Source organism: Stegostoma tigrinum, chromosome 4 (assembly GCF_030684315.1).
Source record: "Stegostoma tigrinum isolate sSteTig4 chromosome 4, sSteTig4.hap1, whole genome shotgun sequence".
Classification (NCBI taxonomy): domain Eukaryota; kingdom Metazoa; phylum Chordata; class Chondrichthyes; order Orectolobiformes; family Stegostomatidae; genus Stegostoma; species Stegostoma tigrinum.
The window spans coordinates 42,864,445-42,884,484 of NC_081357.1; the positions used below are offsets into that span (position 1 = coordinate 42,864,445).

Genomic DNA, 20,040 nt, shown 5'->3' on the forward strand with positions numbered 1-20,040 from the left:
TTATAATACTTTTCCAAATTGAAATAAATATGTAAGTTACTGTAAGTTTATATATTCAAGTGGCAATTCATTCTGTTAATCGTCTATAGCATTCTACTGAGTATTGCCTTATAAGGCTATCAAGTTGGTTTACGTCGACTGCCTTGAAATTACTTTAACTAAATATACATACATTCTTGTGGCACAGTGGTAATGCCCCTACCTCTGGGCAAATAAGTCCAGGTCCCAGTTCCACCTGCTTTCCACATGTGTTAGAACAATTGATTAGAATGACAGTACACATTTTCCCTTGACTATTATATTAGTTTGCTCAAATATTTTCAATACATACACACAAAATAAATGCTGTGCTCAACAATAACTCTTCAATAACCTGAAAGCAATGTTTGTAATTCTATCATTAATAGAGAAATTGTATAAACATTACTGTATTATATGCACAGAATAGCTCTCATAAGATGGCATAATATCAATAGTTCTGCACCCATGGCTTGATTTAACTAAACCAGAAACAGCTGATACAAAACCACAAATATTGGAACAGAGGAAATTATTTTAACACAAAAATGCTTGGATTACACTTCTTTGTTTGTTTCAAGATTGAATTAATGTTGTAGAGTAACACTCTGGCTCCTCAATCTGAAGGTTACAAGGTCTAGCATCTGTTTGGGATGTGATGAGGTAAGGGCTAAATTTCCATCAGGGTTCTTTGACTTGAAATGGAAGATCTTGGAAAATAGCATTTATAGAAAATCATCCCTGAAATCTGGGTTGCTACTGCAATGTCATTCTGTACATATCAGCCATATTTCTTTCAGTAGTTTCCCTGTCCCTAATGTTCTGGCACAAAATCAAGGTTGACAGCCCAATGCAGTGCAGTGTGGGGGAGTCTGGCATGGTCTTGAGGTGCCCTGTTTCCAAACTGTGGCCCCACTTGTCTGCTTTGGTGGATGCAAAGAGTCCCGGGGACTACTTGGAAGCAGAACAGGAAAGATTTAACCAGAATTCTGCCCATTGTTTAATCTTTATCAACATCACAAAAACAGATGGACGTGCTATTATCACATAGCGATTTGTGGGAATTTTGTGTACGTGAACTGACCGCTGCATTTCCTACTCTGTAATGGTGAGCTAGGTCATTAGCCACAAATTGCTTAGACGCAGCTGGTGGTTGTGCAAGGCACTATATGAAAACAAGTCTTTTCCTTTATCGGGGCAGTGCTTCATTTTTGGAATGCCACCTTTTAAGTGCAGCATTTCATTGACATTTTCTATGTTGTGAACTTACAGGACTTCAGGCTCTAATTGAAGAGCTCTAGGCCTTCTGACTTTAAGTGACAATATAAAACAGGGATTGGCTGATCATCTTCAATTTATATACTTCCCATGATTTTTGGGATAAATATATAACAGGCAACAAGATTGCCCTGACACAAAACTGTTTTACGGCATCCTGCTCGCATTCACCCTCAACCAATATAATGAAAATAGATGATTTGATCATCTAAACTGATCACTTACCTCATTTGGTTTAATGGAGAGTGCAGGAGGGCATGCCAGGAGCAACAGCGACAAATGGGGGAGTCAACCTGGTGAAGCTACAGAGCAGGACTATTTGCACACCAAACAGCTAAGCAGCAAGTAATGGACAGAGCTGAGCAATCCCACAACCAATGACTCAGATCTAAGCTCTGTAATCCTCCCACATCCAGTTATGAGTGGTAGTGGATGATTAAACAATTTACTGGAGCAGGAGGCTCCACAAGTATCCCCATCCTCAATGATGGAAATGCCCAACACATCAGTGCAAAAGATAAGGCTGAATCATTCACAGCAATCTTCAGACAAAAGTGCCAAGTGGCCTCCTCCTTTATAGATATCAGTCTTCAGCCAATTCAATTCATTCTACATGATATCAAGAAACGGTTAGATGCACTGGATACAAGTACTTTGGAGCCTGGTAACATTCCAGCAATAGCGCTGAAGGTTTTTGGAGTAGATCTGTAGCTCGGGCTGTGCACGTAGAGGTTGGTTGGCTCGCCAAGCTGGTTTGTTGTTCTGCAGACGTTTTGTTACCATGCATGGTAACATCCTCAGTGCAGCCTCTGATAAAGCCAATAGCGCTGAAGGCTTGTACTCCAGAACTTGTCACTCCCCTAAACAAGCTGTTCCAGTACAGTTACATTACTGGCATCTATCCAACAATGTGGAAAATTACCCAGGTATATCCTGTACATAAAAAGCAGGGCTAATTCAATCTCACCAATTGCTGCCCTATCAGCCTCCACTTGAACGTCAGTAAAGTGATGGAAGGTGTCATCAACAGCCAACAACTACTACCATCTGGAAGGACAAGGGCAACATGGGAACAGCAACACCTACACATTCCTCTCTAAGCCATTGAGCATCCTGATGTGGAACTATATCCCCATTACTTCAATGTTGCTGGGTCAAATTCCTGGAATTCCCTCCCTAATGGCATTATGGGACCACCAAAGCTCATGGTCTGCAACAGTCAAGAAGGCAGCTCGCCACCAGCTTTTCAAGGGCAACTAGGGTTGGGCAATAAATGTTGGTCTACCAGTGGTGCCCACTGCTCACAAATGATTAAAATATGTTGTAATTTATGAAGACCTGTGAATAAATTGTTTATTGTACTTCTCTATAAATCAGCAGCTCCTGCATTTCAAAGCTAACTGGTTGCTCACCTAAAGTAGAGATGAGCATATTTTTTAAAAATTGCTTGCAAACCTATGACACCTTGGTAACTGGCTGTGGGCCACATCATGGTATCAGTTGCAGGTAACATCAGGATGAAAATGTTGCACAGTCCACAAAAGAAAGTCTTACAATTTTGATAAAGACAGTTACTCTTTAAATTAGGTTTGTACAACTTTAGCTGCTATACCTTGGCGTTCTTTCTGGCTTGTGATGATCCGTCAGATTTATGAGTTATATTCGTTAGGCAACAATGGCATTCGATCATGGCTGACTGAGCTGCTAATTTAGGGACTTTGCCCATCTGAGATGCACAGGAATCTGATTTGTCTGTCTTTATTGGCAGCAATTCATCTGGGTTCAATCTGTCACTCTTCTTCCATCTTCTGACCTGTCCAAAAACAGCAACAATTTAATGTCCATTTGCAAGGCCACCCAATTCAGTCTATCTTTACTTCAGTCTGAAGAGGAAACAACAATAAAATTGCATCAGACTCAGAAAAGACGGGAAGAGAACACTCAACTCCCAGTTGTACTATGCAAACTTGTCATTGCAAATCAAAGTTAATTGGCAATTCTGGACACGCTACCTTATATACAACACAAAGTTTTCCTTTCGCTGTGAGCACAAGTCAAAATCTTTGGAAAAGACGCAGAATTGTAACCCATGGTTAATCGAATACTTTCAAGTAACATTAAGAAGCAATGAACACATGCAAGTCACGTGCATTTGACTACTGCAGAAAGGTTGTTATTAAACTGGAAAAGATGCAGAAAAGATTTACAAGGATGTCACCACGACAGTTTGAGTTATAGGGAGAGGCTGGACAGGCCAGGGCTGTTATTCCTGGAGTGTAGAACGCAAGGGGGTGACCTCACAGAGGCTTATAAAATCATGAGGAGCGTGGATAAGGTGAATAGCAATATCTTTTCCCCACAATAGGGGAGTCCAAAGTTAGGAGGGCATGGGTTCAAGGTGAGGGGAATGATTTAAAAGGGATCTGAAGGGCAACTATTTCTTACAGAGGGTGGTATGTAGCAAGTTACGAGAGGAAGTGGTGTACAATTACAAAATTTAACAGACATTTGACCAGGTGGATGAATAGGAAATGTTCAGAGGGTTGTAGACAAAATGCAGGCAAAAGAGACCAGTTCAGTTTGGGAAACCTGGTCGGCATGGGCGAGTTGGTCCAATGGATCTGTTTCTGTGCTGTAAGATTAAGACTCTATGCCCACTTAATCCTCATTGTATATTTTAAATTACACTAATTCACACCCTCTTGTATCGTAAGCACAAGTATATTATTCAAGTTATTATCAGGAGCAGTGATTTATCAGCACAGGGTTTTGCCTTGAGGCCTTGAAAAACATAGAACATAGAACACTACTGCACAGGAATAGGCCATGTTGCTATTCTAAACTAATCCAAGCTAATCTAAACTAATCCCACCTGCCTGCAAATGGTTCATGTCCCTCTATTCCCTTTCTGATCATATGTCTGACTAAATGCCTCTCAAACTTTGCTATCATATTTGCTTCTACCACTTTCCCTGGCAGTGTGTTTCAGAAACCTACCACCTTCCCTCACAAATCTCCGTTAAGCTTACCTCCTCTCACTTTAAGCCTATGCCCCCTAGTATTTGACATTTTCACCCTGGGGAACAGACTCAGACCTTTTGCTGCTTTTCATAATGTTATGTAATTCTATCTGGTCACTCTCCAGTGTCTGATGGTCTAGCAAAAACAATCAATATTTTGTACAACCTCTCCTTTTAGCTACTATACTTTAATCCAGGCAACATCTCAATAAATAGAGATAGTCAGAACTTCAGATGCTGTAGAATCGGAGATAACAAGGTGTAGAGCTAGATGAACATTTTTTCTGAAGAAGGGTCTAAGCCCGAAACATCAGCCTTCCTGCTCCTCTGATGCTGCTTAGCCTGCTGTGTCCATTCAGCCCTACACCTTGTTATCTCAACATCTCAGTAAATGTCTTCCACACCTTCTCCAAATCCTTCCCATTGTGTGCTAACCAGAACTGTACACAGTACTCTAAATGTGTCCTGAACAAAGTCTCACACAGTTGCAACATTACTTGCCAACTTTTATATATGGTGAGAAAAGGTTTCTGGTTAGATGCCACAGACACACATCTGGTATCCAGGAGCATTGTGGAGAAGGAATCTGAGAATCTTGAAGTTGGCAGAACGACCAAGAGTCGGTGGCAAAAGGAGATTATAGGGAGGGCTGAAAAAATGCTCCTGGAGCTGATATTTTACCAGAGATTTTTTAAATGGACAGAGAGGACCCAGATGCAAAAATTTCATCCCATTTCAAGTTGATACAAATTTTCCCTGTAGTGAAAAGGCAATAGGACATGAATCCATCAACTATGAAGTGCAATGCACTGAAAATAAATGCTGAATTAAAACAGACTTCATTTTTGTTATTTCAAGGAATTTAATCAGTGGTATGAGAGTCACAAATTTATGGAAGAGATGTAAACATACTTGAGGGGCAGTTAAGCCCTGGCCGATCTATTGTCTCCGCCTGGTCCTGCCCCACTGAACTCATCTCCACATATCTGGACTCCATTTTCTCCCCCTTGGTCCAGGAACTCCCCACCTACATCCGTGACACCACCCACGCTCTCAACCTCCTCCAGAACTTCCAATTCCCTGGCCCCCAACACCTCATTTTCACCATGGACGTCCAGTCCCTGGACACCTGCATTCCCCATGCAGATGGCCTCAAGGCTCTTCACTTCTTCCTGCCCCACAGGCCCGACCAGTCCCCCTCCACTGACACCCTCATCTGCCTAGCCGAACTCGTCCTCACCCTCAACAACTTCTCTTTCGATTCCTCCCACTTCCTACAGACAAATGGGGTGGCCATGGGCACCCGCATGGGCCCAAGCTATGCCTGCCTCTTTGTTGGTTACGTGGAACACTCCCTCTTCCGAGCCTACACCGGCCCCAAACCCTACCTCTTCCTCTGTTACATTGATGACAGTATCGGCGCCGCCTCTTGCTCCCAAGAGGAGCTCAAACAGTTCATCTACTTCACCAACACCTTCCACCCCAACCTCAAGTTCACCTGGGCCATCTCCAACACGTCCCTCACCTTCCTGGACCTCTCAGTCTCCATCTCAGGCAACCAGCTAGAAACTGATGCCCATTTCAAGCCCACCGACTCCCACAGCTACCTAGAATACACCTCCTCCCACCCACCCTCCTGCAAAAATTCCATCCCCTATTCCCAATTCCTCCGCCTCCACCACACATGCTCCCAGGATGAGGCATTCCACTCCCGCACATCCCAGATGTCCACATTCTTCAAGGACCTCAACTACCCCCCGCAGTGGTTGAGAATACCCTTGACCATGTCTCCCGCATTTCCCGCAAAACATCCCTCACACCCTGCCCCCGCAATAACCGCCCCAAGAGAATCCCCCTCGTCCTCACATACCACCCCACCAACCTCCGGATACAACGCATCATCCTCCGACACTTCTGTCATCTACAATCCGACCCCACCACCCAAGACATTTTTCTATCCCCACCCTTGTCTGCCTTCCAGAGAGACCACCCTCTCCGTGACTCCCTTGTTTGCTCCACACTCCCCTCCAACCCCACCTCACCCGGCACCTTCCCCTGCAACTGCAGGAAGTGCTACACCCGCCCCCACTCTTCCTCCCTCGCCCCCATCCCAGGCCCCAAGATGACTTTCCATATCAAGCAGATGTTCACCTGCACATCTGCCAATGTGGCATACTGTACTCACTGTACACGGTGTGGCTTCCTCTACATTGGGGAAACCAAGCGGAGGCTTGGGGACAACTTTGCAGGACACCTCCTCTCAGTTCACAATAAACAACTGCACCTCCCAGTCGTGAACCATTTTAACTCCCCCTCCCATTCCTTAGATGAAATGTCCATCATGGGCCTCCTGCAGTGCCATAATGATGCCACCCAAAGACTGAAGGAACAGCAACTCATATTCCGCTTGGGAACCCTGCAACCCAATGGTATCAATGTGGACCTCACAAGCTTCAAAATCTCCCCTCCCCCCACTGCATCCCAAAACCAGCCCAGCTCATCCCCGCCTCCCTAACCTGTTCTTCCTCTCACCTATCCCCTCCTCCCAACTCAAGCCGCATGTCCATTCCCTACCTACTAACCTCAACCTGCCCCCTTGACCTGTCTGTCCTCCCTGGACTGACCTATCCCTTCCCCACCTCCCCACCTCCTCTCCACCTATCTTCTCCTCTATCCATCTTTGGTCTGCCTCCCCTTCTCTCCCTATTTATTTCAGAACCCTCTCCCCATCCCCCTCTCTGATGAAGTGTCTAGGCCCGAAACATCAGCTTTTGTGCTCCTGAGATGCTGCTTGGCCAACTGTGTTCATCCAGCTTCACCCTTTGTTATCTATGAGGGGCAGTTAAGGTCTGTTTGTGTGCCATGGTCTAAAGTTATTTAAATTTCCAGTGCTTTATAATTGTAAATGTAGACTATAGCAGTTAATTAAAGTAAATTCACTGCTGAAATGCATTGTTGACAGTGCATATAGAACAGAAAAATATGACAGCATCTGTTCCCACAGCCTCAATGGATTTCATTATTGATATTTTCAAAGAGTTGTTATTACAGCTGAGCCGATTATGAATGTGCTGCTGAGTTTCAAAAGGTTCAGGAGGTGAGTGGAATTCAAATTTTGATTGACACCTATAAGGAGCTACCAGGTGATTTGCTGTCTTTCTGGTCATTCCTGAATGGAGGCTGGTTTCCTTTTCAAGCAGCTTGATAAGCTGAGGTAATTTAATTTATTTCTATGTTAACTATTTGTATGTGAGATTCCACCCAATTATCAGAATTTTCTTTTATGTCTCCACATGGTCCCAGAGGTTTACCCATAATGCACGTTGGGTGAGTGGTTATGGAGTTAACATGTATATGAGTTGTTTCAGAGGTGACATCTGTATATGAGGTGGTAATGAGGTAATATATGTATACGAGACTGCATGAGTGTGATGGGGTTTTAAAGTGGCACAGAGCAGTGGATTTGTGAGAGTTAGAGCTAGAGGAATAAACTTATAAAACTACATTGAAATGTCAGAGAACCAGGACAGGCTGATTTGGCACTTTCCAATTTCCAGAATCATCTCCAAACCGCCATTAGAGATGGCAGAGACATTTTGAAAATTACCTATCTCCCAAGAGTGAAAATTGTGCCTGATGGGACCCTTGATAAACAGCAGACCTGTGGTCTTGTGAAATTTTCCAACTCAAGATACCTGCCCAGCACCAAAAATTCTACTCCAAGGGTCTACGAGCAACCTGGCTGGGAGTACCAGAGAATTTCTGTGGATGGAAACTTCACGAATTAGCAGCTTCAGGATGGATTTCTGTTGATTGGAATCCTGGGGTTTTTAAATTGCATTATGAGCCAAGGCATGAATGAGTATTTGCTATGATTGACATGAGCAGCAGCCAATCAACCGGAGAAAAGATATTAATCTTCTAGCGAGAATGGAATCATGTGAATGGGTGAGCTGGGGTAACTAATATTCTCTCTAATGTGTTTACTCAGAAAAGTAAATCCAATGTCAATAAAATTGAATTTTGTTTTCTTTCAGAAAAACAAAGATATACAGATGTTAACGATCAGGCATATTTATCAACTGCCTTGGAGGTAACATTTGTCATGTTAATGACTGATTTAATAATCAATTTCTCATCAGGGATTAACTTCAGGGGATAGTTCATTTAAAACAGTAAAATGTATTATAAGTTATGAAGCAGGCATTAAAGCAGCCTAACTCTTTTTTTTTGTGAGTCGTGTGCAAGCCCACAGCAGATTAATTGGCAGGCAGTGTCACTACAGCATCATAGCTGCCATTTATTTTAGAGATAGCTATCTCAGGAGTGATTTGCAGCTCCTGCTTGTGTGCAGCATGCATCTTCACCTGCTTTTGCAGATGTGTCATTTTCTCTAGCACGGCTTTGAGTTAAAATTATTTTTCTGTATTGTTCCTGCTGAGCCCAATTTGTTTTATATGCATGTTGCTCCAGATCTTCCAGTAACCTGGCAATCAAAGCATTGGATTGATAATACAGATCTTGTAGTTCATCTCTTCTTCCTTTTTCAGCTCTTTGTTCATCTTTATGAGCAGAATAGGTATTCCCTAAAGATGTCATGATGTCATAGGTGTAATTCTCACATTTGGATTTCTCCTCAGCTAGTTATTAGCTTTTTCCTCTTAAATGTTCATTTATTTTCTTCACAGCAGGGAACTGAGATTTTAGTTCAGAAGAAAGTGTAATACTCCACTCTTCTTTCATATTCAGTTCCACAATTGATTCTTGGCCAACCTGCTACAATCTCTCTTTTGTCTCCAATGTATGCCTAATATGACTAGCATCAGGTTATGGTATGCTGGGAGACCAGCAGTTACTGGTCCAGCAGTATCTACAATACACAACATCTGCAAAATGCAGGCAAAATGTAATTGCCACCCCAGAACTACTGGTCCTGCACATGAAATTGGTGTTGTTTGCAGAAAAGCTTACTTTTGTAAGGGGGTGGCCATGGGCACCCGCATGGGCCCCAGCTATGCCTGCCTCTTTGTAGGTTACGTGGAACAGTCCATCTTCCGCACCTACACAGGCCCCAAACCCCACCTCTTCCTCCGGTACATTGATGACTGTATCGGCGCCGCCTCTTGCTCCCCAGAGGAGCTCGAACAGTTCATCCACTTCACCAACACCTTCCACCCCAACCTTCAGTTCACCTGGGCCATCTCCAGCACATCCCTCACCTTCCTGGACCTCTCAGTCTCCATCTCAGGCAACCAGCTTGTAACTGATGTCCATTTCAAGCCCACCGACTCCCACAGCTACCTAGAATACACCTCCTCCCACCCACCCTCCTGCAAAAATTCCATCCCCTATTCCCAATTCCTCCGCCTCCGCCGCATCTGCTCCCACGATAAGACATTCCACTCCCGCACATCCCAGATGTCCAAGTTCTTTAAGGACCGCAACTTTCCCCCCACAGTGATCGAGAACGCCCTTGACCGCGTCTCCCGCATTTCCCGCGACACATCCCTCACACCCCGCCCCCGCCACAACCGCCCCAAGAGGATCCCCCTCGTTCTCACACACCACCCTACCAACCTCCGGATACAACGCATTATCCTCCGACACTTCCGCCATTTACAATCCGACCCCACCACCCAAGACATTTTTCCATCCCCACCCCTGTCTGCTTTCCGGAGAGACCACTCTCTCCGTGACTCCCTTGTTCGCTCCACACTGCCCTCCAACCCCACCACACCCGGCACCTTCCCCTGCAACCGCAGGAAATGCTACACTTGTCCCCACACCTCCTCCCTCACCCCCATCCCAGGCCCCAAGATGACATTCCACATTAAGCAGAGGTTCACCTGCACATCTGCCAATGTGGTATACTGCATCCACTGTACCCGGTGCGGCTTTCTCTACATTGGGGAAACCAAGCGGAGGCTTGGGGACCACTTTGCAGAACACCTCCGCTCAGTTCGCAACAAACAACTGCACCTCCCAGTCGCGAACCATTTCCACTCCCCCTCCCATTCTCTTGATGACATGTCCATCATGGGCCTCCTGCACTGCCACAATGATGCCACCCGAAGGTTGCAGGAACAGCAACTCATATTCCGCCTGGGAACCCTGCAGCCATATGGTATCAATGTGGACTTCACCAGCTTCAAAATCTCCCCTTCCCCCACTGCATCCCTAAACCAGCCCAGTTCATCCCCTCCCCCCACTGCACCACACAACCAGCCCAGCTCTTCCCCCCCACCCACTGCATCCCAAAACCAGTCCAACCTGTCTCTGCCTCCCTAACCGGTTCTTCCTCTCACCCATCCCTTCCTCCCACCCCAAGCCGCACCCCCAGCTACCTACTAACCTCATCCCACCTCCTTGACCTGTCCGTCTTCCCTGGACTGACCTATCCCCTCCCTACCTCCCCACCTACACCCTCTCCACCTATCTTCTTTACTCTCCATCTTCGGTCCGCCTCCCCCTCTCTCCCTATTTATTCCAGTTCCCTCCCCCCATCCCCCTCTCTGATGAAGGGTCTAGGCCCGAAACGTCAGCTTTTGTGCTCCTGAGATGCTGCTTGGCCTGCTGTGTTCGTCCAGCCTCACATTTTATTATCTTGGAATCTCCAGCATCTGCAGTTCCCATTATCTCTTTTGTATGTTTCACCTTGGTCCCATGTCTGACAATGCACTTAACTTTGCCAATACCCTTTTCTGCCTCATACCTCAAACTTATTGAAAGTTTGTCATTATCTTGGTGCATGCACAAGGCCAGGAATTTCACGTCATGTTGTGTTTTGGTGTTCTATCAATTGTTTCAACTATCAGGTTTGTACTCAGGGCCTGTAGTCGTCATGCACTTGTAAGGACAGCTTTGTGCTTACATCCGTCCTTCTGTAGATCTTCGATGCGAAAATAAGTCTTCAGTAAGTTCAACAAATTCTTCTGGAAACTTTAAGGGTGTATGTAATCTCTAACTCAATAATTCTGTTTGCCAACACTCCATTTAAGAAAAAGAGACCTTTTCTCTGCATCTGCTCACGAAGTGGTCTATTTCTCTTCCATTTCTATCATGTAGGGCTCTGTCAAAATGAAATGAATTCTAATCAAAGTATATGAAAGCTTAATCTAACTCTGAACTGGTCTGAATTTTGTGATCTTTCAGTTCCTTAGCTTTTAATCCTGACAATGCTAAATATTCCCAATTACTAAACAAATCATGATCATTTTCTATTTTGCATCGGATACACCCAAATCTTAAGACCATGGCTCTAAATACTGTTCAAACAACTTAAACTTTGTTAGGAGGTTCTCAGTATCCCATCTTAAACTCGAAAATTTTGCTAACTTTCAAATAACATGTCTCTGAGCTTCCCATGCTTGCTATCAATCCAGCACACATCCTGATCACTTGCCTTTCTCAACTGAGTTTAAAAGGCCTCTTGACAGGAATTTGGCTCCTTACCAGCAAGCTGCATTTTTAGTGCTTTCCAACACTGTAACAAACAAAGACATTGAGGGCTGTCTTTTACCTTTAACATGATCTAATGTTGTCAGCCATGTGTTTCAGCTGTTCATTACCTTGATTGCTGAATACTCAAGATAATAGACGATTTCAGAACAATGTTTTCCACCCCTGTTGATCAAGTCCTGTTAATGATAATTGTTTCCTAAACAATCACATGTTAGGGATTGATCAACTCCATGGGTTGCTTTATTTAAAACAGTAAAACACATTGTCAGTAATGAAGCAGACATGACAGAAAATCAAATGATTTCTGAATGTATAGCTTATGATCCCATCACAAGATAACTGGCTGGCAAATGGATTTTTTAAAGGTGAACTCTCTGAAAGGCAAGGTACATTTTCAATAAATCGAGCTGTTATTAATTGAAAAAATAGGAGTAACTTATATGCTAAATGTGAAATGTGTTCATAGATGTAAACATCAATAACTTATATATATTGGAATACCAAAGCAAAATACAAAATTTCACAGCATGGGTCAGTTGCTGATGTGTGTTGGCACAGCTGAAAATGTATTTAGCACCAAAAATAATTTTTTTCCTGGAGTGTCCATCCTGCAATCTCTGAATAACCTGATTTAAAATCATTGGAAATGACTTTAAAAAGTGAACTGAATCATTTAATAGTTATATTGGTCTCCATTAATTAGTTTCCAAGTAAATCAAATAACCTTTCACATAAAAAAGACTTTTAAAACAGTCCTATTAGCACCCAGCTAGTGGTGTCAATGGGTAATTTCTCATTTCTAAATACATGTGGCTTCTGAATACAACTATCTTAGACTCAATGTGATGTCTACCAACCAGTATTAATCCAGTGGTGTATTCATTATCTGTGTTCAGAAATAAAAAGGCAATTGCTTGGATCACACATGAGTAGAGATTGCTACAGATGGAACTCTATAACTGTGTTGCAACATTCAGAAAACAGATATAGGGAGAAAATGAAATATGAAAAAAATATACTTGGGAATTCAACAGCAAGGTATTAAAGTGCCTTAAACTGTGGCATATAAGCCAGCACATGTAAAAAACAATGTTTTTTTTTCTAGCCCCAAAAGTCGTTTTCACATATCCTCAGTTGGGCTCACATAAGATTTTCACCCTCAGGTTTTCACTACATAAATGAAAATCTTACTCAGATTGTAACTGGGGGACAAGTGATCAAGCAGGCAATGTGAGCTGTGTTGCACAGATGTGTTGGAGTTTAGGAAGCATCCATTCTTTGTGTTTATATACCAATGGTGATTCAAAATGGTGACTGCACAAACCTACGTTAGCTGTTCACTTCACAGTCAGTGAATGAGTCAATCCCCATTTGTTGGAGAGATTCAAGCCTTCAGTGCTTGATTTATTTGTCAACTTTGAGCAGAAAGTTGTAGAAAAAAACATAAGTTAATATTTACTGAATATTTCATTCCCTGGCTTATGTATGATAGTTTTTACACAAACGTTGTTTACTCATTTGTATCTAATATGTTTCAAACAGAAATCAAGCTTTAATGAAATAAAGCTAAGTGAAATCACTTCAACTAATTGACTACTGAATGTTTAAAATTATAATAAAGGAGAAAGTCCAAGATGGAATGAGATAATCTTTACAAAGGGGCAGACTGTATCCCTGTTACAGTCAAAGCACCAAATAGTTTTAGAGTTCTGCACGCCCAGAACTTCAAGCAGATATCGGTATTGCCATGGTTACACTTCTAAATGTTTTCCCACACAAATTACATGCCACTGTATATTTTGAATGTATTGCTGGCACAGTGGTTATGTAACTGGATTAGTAATCCAGATGCCTGGAATCATAATCTGAGGACGTGCACGTTCAAACCACACCTCAACAGTTGAAGAAAATAAATTGAATAAAACAATAATAAAAAGTTAATATTGGTAATAGTCTTCAGGAATTGGCTAATAACCAAACTGGTTTACTTCTATCCTTGTTCAGTCTGGCTTATATGTGTTTCCAGATCCACAGCCATGTGGTTCACATCAAAATAGCTTTGGAAATAGGCTAGCAAGTTATTCAATGACAAAGTTTAGAAAGTGGCCCACTAGCAAATGCAGAACTTGCTCAATAATTTCGTGACAGTACAGCATTACAGCTCCTCATTTCTTAATCTCTCGTCAAAATATCTGACAGCAATCTTTCTGCACCACTCACCCCCTCCACTCCACACACTCCTTACTATTCTGATGCACAATTACGAATACACACTTACTGCTTCCTCACTGTCTTTATAGCAGCACCAATACAATTCCCCCTTTTTGTCAGTATTGTTTCATGAGTCTTCTTTCACACTCTGGGCCCATATTTTCCAGCTAACATCCCTACCTTGATTTCATGTTGCTTCTTCTCCCTCAGCTTGTGTACAGCAAGCAGAAGCTCAGTCATTGATGTTCTTCTCTGTAAGAAATGTTCACTAACTCTCACCATCCCTTGCTGCTGGACAGCACCATGCACCAATAGAGAGAGGAGTAAAATCTGATGAATTCTTCAATGTTGTGAAGTAAAGGAAGCATCAATTGCTTGCAGTTAATAGATCATTATGGACTGCCAGATGGACTTAGGAAGCTTCTCTACTCAATATCTGAATATTACCAGTATCTCTCCAAGAACATCTAGGGGATCTACTGGATTGTGAAAGTACCTCAGTGGAGGAGAATCCTCTCAAGAAGATGTCACCCAACACTCTAGACCTCACATACACCTGCACAGAAACTAGGGCCCTGTCTTGTTTCGAATTAAAGGAGTCTATATGTGGTGAAACTCTCAGCAGCAACAGGAGCTAGCAAAAGCAGAAAGCAAAGAGTAGGGGTAAATAGGTGTTTTTCTGGTTGGTGGTCAGTGGCTAGTGGTGTGCCTCAGGGATCAGTGTTGGGACCTCAATTGTTTACAATTTGCATAGATGATTTGGAGTTGGGGACTAAGTGCGGTGTGTCAAAATGTGCAGATGGCACTATGGTGATTGGTAGAGCAAAGTGTGCAGAAGACACTGAAAGCCTGCAGAGGGATATAGATAGTTTAAGTGAGTGGGCAAAGGCCTGGCAGATGGAGTACCATGTTGATAAGTGTGAGGTCAGCCATTTTGGTAGGAATAACTGCAAAAAGGGCTGTGTTTTAAATGGCAAAAAATTGCAGCACACTGCTGTGCAGAGGTACTTGGGTATCCTTGTGCATGAATTGCTAAAAGTAGGTTTGCAGGCGCAGCAGATAATTAAAAAGGTAAATGGAATTCTGTATGCCATTGTTAGAGGGATGGAGTTTAAAAACAGGGAAGCAATGCTGCAGCTGTAGAGGGTCCTGGTGAGGCCACACCTGGGTACTGTGTGCAGTTTTGGTCTCCTTACTTGAGAAGAGATACACTATCACTGGAGTGGTGCAGAGGAGGTTCACTTGATTGATTCCAGAGTTGAGAGGGTTGGATTATGAAGAGAGGCTGAGTAGACTGGGATTATACTCATTAGAATCCAGAAGAATTCGAAACATATAAGATTATGAAGGGAATAGATATGGTGGAGGCAGAGAAGTTGTTTCCGCTAGCAGGTGAAACTAGGACTAGAGGGCATCGCCTCAAAACAGAGGGAAGCAGATGTAGGACTGAGATCAGGAGGAATTTCTTCACCCAAAGGGCTGTGTATCCGTGGAATTCCCTGCCCAGTGAAGCAGTTGAAGCTACTTCGATGAATGTTTTTAAGGCAAGGCTAGATAAATTTTTGAGCAGTAAAGGAATTGAGGGTAATGGTGAGTGGGCGGGTAAGTGGAGTTAAGTCTCAAATAGATCAGCCATGATCTTATTAAGTGGTGGGGCAGGCTCGAGGGGCCAGATTGCCTACTCCTGCTCCTAGCTCTTATGTTCTTATGAACTGGTGAAAGGGACAGTCCAAGAGACAATTAGTTGGAGAGCAAGATCCTCTGCCAGCTATGCTGAGTAGGATAGTATTGTTGACTTTAGGATCCCAACAAGAAAATTGCTTGCTTATGAGAAATGATTATATGAGGCATTTAAAGGCCTGCCTGGTAATTTCTTCGCAATCTCTGAATGTGAGGAGAAGTTTACTTACAGCCAACATTTTGGCGTCTTTAATTACATCAACTCCCTGGATTCTAACTTTGAAGCGACAGCCACCTGCAGGAATGCTGCAGCTCGGGGATCACAAGATTTGATGATCAACCTTTATCATTATTTTGAGTTTTAATTTAGGTTGTCCGTGGTTGTGATCGACAGACACTGCGGGAGGATAACCTATTGGTAAAACTTACCAGTGATATAATATTGTCTTCTAACTATAACAGGTTAGACAGGACAATAACTAGACAGGATAAAGCTTAGCACAAGGCTTCATGCTGAAATAATTCCCCATAGAGACTGGTATCATGTGATCTTAGATAACTGATGATTTACACTGTTTATTCACATATTTAAGATGAACCCTTTACACTAAATTTGCAGTTTCAATTTCAGTGATCATTTAAATTTCTGCCAGAGATCAACCCTGTGCTTCTTGAACTGATCCACTTCTCCTTGAACACTCTGGTGGAACAAATGAATGGAAACTTTTATCTTCTGAAATTACTGGAAATGCTGAGTCACAGCCTCAGAGGATCTATAGTCATGAATTCATCTTTCTCTCTCTCACTTGCTCATTCGCTTTCAGTATTTCTGCTTTCATATCAGCTCTTGGTAAAACCAAACTTTCCACTCCAGGCCCTCTGAGGCTCTGGTTAGTCTGGATTTCAGTGGCCACAAGCATTTTGAGGGTTACCCTTTGGAGAAAAAACGGCTTTAAACTGCTGTTTTTAGTCGATGGCACCCATAATGATGTTGATAGTGGTGGATTCAGTGATAGTAATGCCATTAAATGCCATGTTCATTCATGCCAATAGTTTTCTGGCTTTCTTTCTTTCCAGAGTGGGGTTCTGATAATTCTTCAGAATTCCAACAAAAACATCCATTTTCCTAACACCTGCTTGTTCTCCCCACCCCTCAATTAAATGTATTCATGAGGCACCCTACCCAGTTTCTCGCCAGTTGCCTCTGACCTGAGTCAGTTCTACAGATATAGTATTGCTCAGCATCTTTACTGGGCACAGAAGTGTAAGAAAGGTCTAGGCCTGAAACGTCAGCCTTCCTGCTCCTCTGATGCTGCTTGGCCTGCTGTGTTCATCCAGCTCCACACCTTGTTATCTCAGTAAAGATTTTAGTTACTTTACACTGGGGAATTTTTAGTAGCTTTTGTAAGAGTTTGTATCAATTGTAAAGGAATCGATTATAAAGTTTGGATAATTAAACATGTCACATTTTCAGATGTTACCAGCAGCAACGCCAGCGTATGGTATTCTGGTTTGGATAGTTTGCATTCCTCCTTTCTGTGTGCTGTGTCTGGAGTCTTTTAGTTATCAATGCTAGAAGATAGGTGACTGGTGCCTCCAAACTGAAGAGGCACGTGTATTCAATAATAAGATAGATTTATTGCAATAGGTACATTTCACATCTATTTGCTGGACATAATTACTGAGAGATTTCAGGGCTTGTACAGAATATGTCAACTTGCTTTGGGTACTTGTGCAGAGCTCAACTATCCCCATCAAAAGCTGTGTGACATTATCAGATTGGGTGGGACTCAATATAATATCGATATTAATTCCTTCTGAATTGTCACCACATAAAATGTTTGGGTGACACGATGGCCCTAACTTGGAAGCGTTACCACCAAAAAGGAAATTGAAATACAGGGGCCATGATGCAGGCAAGAACAGAAAGACCAAGACAAGAGAGGAACTGAAAGTTGAAAAAGTTCCAGAATGAAATGGAGATATTGTGTAGAAGTTCATATTGTCAGACACTGTTTATAAAGATGCTGCTGGCAGAGAATTGACCAAGATCTTCAAGCAAAGGGACTGGGATTCTGTTTGGAAGAGCTGTAGAGATGAAACTAGCATCATACAGGAGGAATAGACTAATGTACAAAGTCCATGAGACCATCTTTGTGTTATCCACTTTTCCATATGTAGTATGTTGTTTGCACTGACTGATTTGCCTATTAACCCTCAATAAATTTGCATCAATTCTGATTTGCATTAAAGTTTCAAAAAGTGAAATCTCCTCTTTTATTTTTATTTCATTTGAATGTTATTGGGAAAGGTGGCTATTTTGATTTCGAGATCTCCCTGGGGATCACCAGGCATTCATGATGTGCCTTGTTTATCCATGTTTGTACTTTGCTCTTTAGAAGGCCTGACTCATGTTAGGGCGTGGCTGTGTACTGTATATCAGCTGAGTTGCCATGCTTCAAGCACGTGAATGATAGCAGTCCATCGAGCAAGGGCTGGACTCCGTTCTACTCTCATCTGATATCCACATAAAGGCAACTTAACAACAATATTCACTGAGTAATTATCGAGACAATAAACTCCAGGTGATTTCTCCTTTAGTCAAGAGAACACAACACCCAGGCCCAATGTACTTCAATGTCACACCTAAATGTACTTAACACGTTAACATAAATAGATAAGGGCTGACCAAAGGGTAAGTTTGATCAGTGGATTGTCAAGTTCTGACATTTCTCCAGAATGGCAAAGCATGTCGGAGGTACAGAAACTGATTTAAAGTTATATAATCGAGCAGATTTTCCCATCCTAATTATACCAGAGCTTTTGAATTGATTTACTGTGGGACAAGCCAAAATATACTGGTAAGTTAACCGGCTAAGAGATAGGAACAGGCAGATGAAGTGAGAAAGTAGAGGTTTTGCTGCTAGGGATGTCCTTGGCTACTGCGGGGATCCTCAGTGGACCACAGAATGCTCAATGGGGAAAATCGTACTAAGTGCCTCAGAACTTCAACAAGTTGAAAGTCAGGTGTGTGCATGATGCAGTTTGGAGGATGGAGCTCACGCCCTAGTTTAGCCCATTCTGATTTGAACGCCCAGCCGCGATGAAGGACAGAGACCCACACAAGGTAAAGAGTGTGCATTATGGAAAAGAGGAGGGAACACTGTGAGGCCAAAGGGAGGCAACATGGCCAGGAGGAGAACAACAAGTAAGGTCGACCATATGGAGGACATACCAGGATATGACAGAAATCTACTCCAGAAGGAAGCACAAGTTAGCTTGGAAATTGTTCAGATATATATGCCGTGGTACAATAACTCTCCAGCCTACTAATCTAGAGGACCAGGCTAATGCTTTGCCAATATCATGATAGCTAGTTGAATTTACATTCAGTTAGTGAATGTTGAATATGAAGTCTCTAAGGTAGTGCCATGATGACCATCATTTGTTCTAAAAGAATGTATTTGCTGACATCAAAGCATGTAAGCTCAGCATCAATTTAAATGCTGTGTGCACATACAATCAGCTTGGGGGGAGTGCCCTAGGGGAGCATGGAGAGAGGTCAGGACTTAGGGGAATGCATGGGGGAGAGGAGTGAATCAAGACCAAGGAGGTTGGGGGAGGGATCAGGATGGGGGACCCCTGTCCAATTTCTCCATCTTGCCCCACCCTCTCAGCTATCACTTCTCCTTTCACCAGCCCCGTTTATTCCTTTTCTCTCCCCTCCTCTGCCTCATTCTTTCTCTGTTGCTTTTGCCCACCCCTCCTTGTTTATTCTCCACCCCCACCCTGAGCCCTGTTCACTCCCCAGCCCCATCTGATTCCCATTTCAACGTGGTATCTTTCTGTACACATACACAGTGGGGACTTTGCACATGCCACAGTGCCATAGAAGATCTGGAATGGTGTGCTTGCATATTCTGAATGATTATCTGTATGTAGTTACAGCTTAAGCAGCAGACACTGCCATTCTAAACACCCACTTGGGTCATTAAGGTGTTTAGGCAAAGGAAACCTACCATGTTTATGTAATCTGCCTACGGTAGCTCAGTGGTCAGAACTGCTGCCTCACAGCACCAGGAAACTGGCTTCAATCTACCCTCAGCCAACTGTCTGTGTGGAGTTTGCATGTTCTCCCCGAGTCTGCGTATGTTTCCTCTGGGTGCTCTGGTTTCCTCCAACAGTCCAAAGATGTGCAGGTTAGGTGGATTGGCCATCGGAAATGATGTGTTACAGCGATAGGGTGGGGATTGGGGCTGGGGATGGTTGGGACTCGATGGGCTGAATGGCCTGCTTCCACAGTGTAGGGATTTTATGATTGTGCTTGTGACTCCCAAAATCATAGCAATATGATTTACTCTTAACAGTCATC

General features: G+C 43.1%; 1 protein-coding gene across 3 annotated transcripts in view; it reads right to left on the reverse strand.

Annotated features, from left to right (window-relative positions):
- Positions 1–20,040, reverse strand: part of sgk1 (serum/glucocorticoid regulated kinase 1) — a 100,382-nt gene that overhangs the window by 50,056 nt on the left and 30,286 nt on the right. For 2 of the 3 annotated variants that reach the window (XM_048531261.2, XM_048531263.2), the window contains one exon: positions 2,909–3,109. The exons of the other annotated variant lie outside the window; for it this stretch is intronic. In XM_048531261.2, the coding sequence (XP_048387218.1) occupies positions 2,909–3,109 (201 nt within the window). The remainder of the gene's footprint in view (positions 1–2,908; positions 3,110–20,040) is intronic. 3 annotated transcript variants of the gene reach the window in all.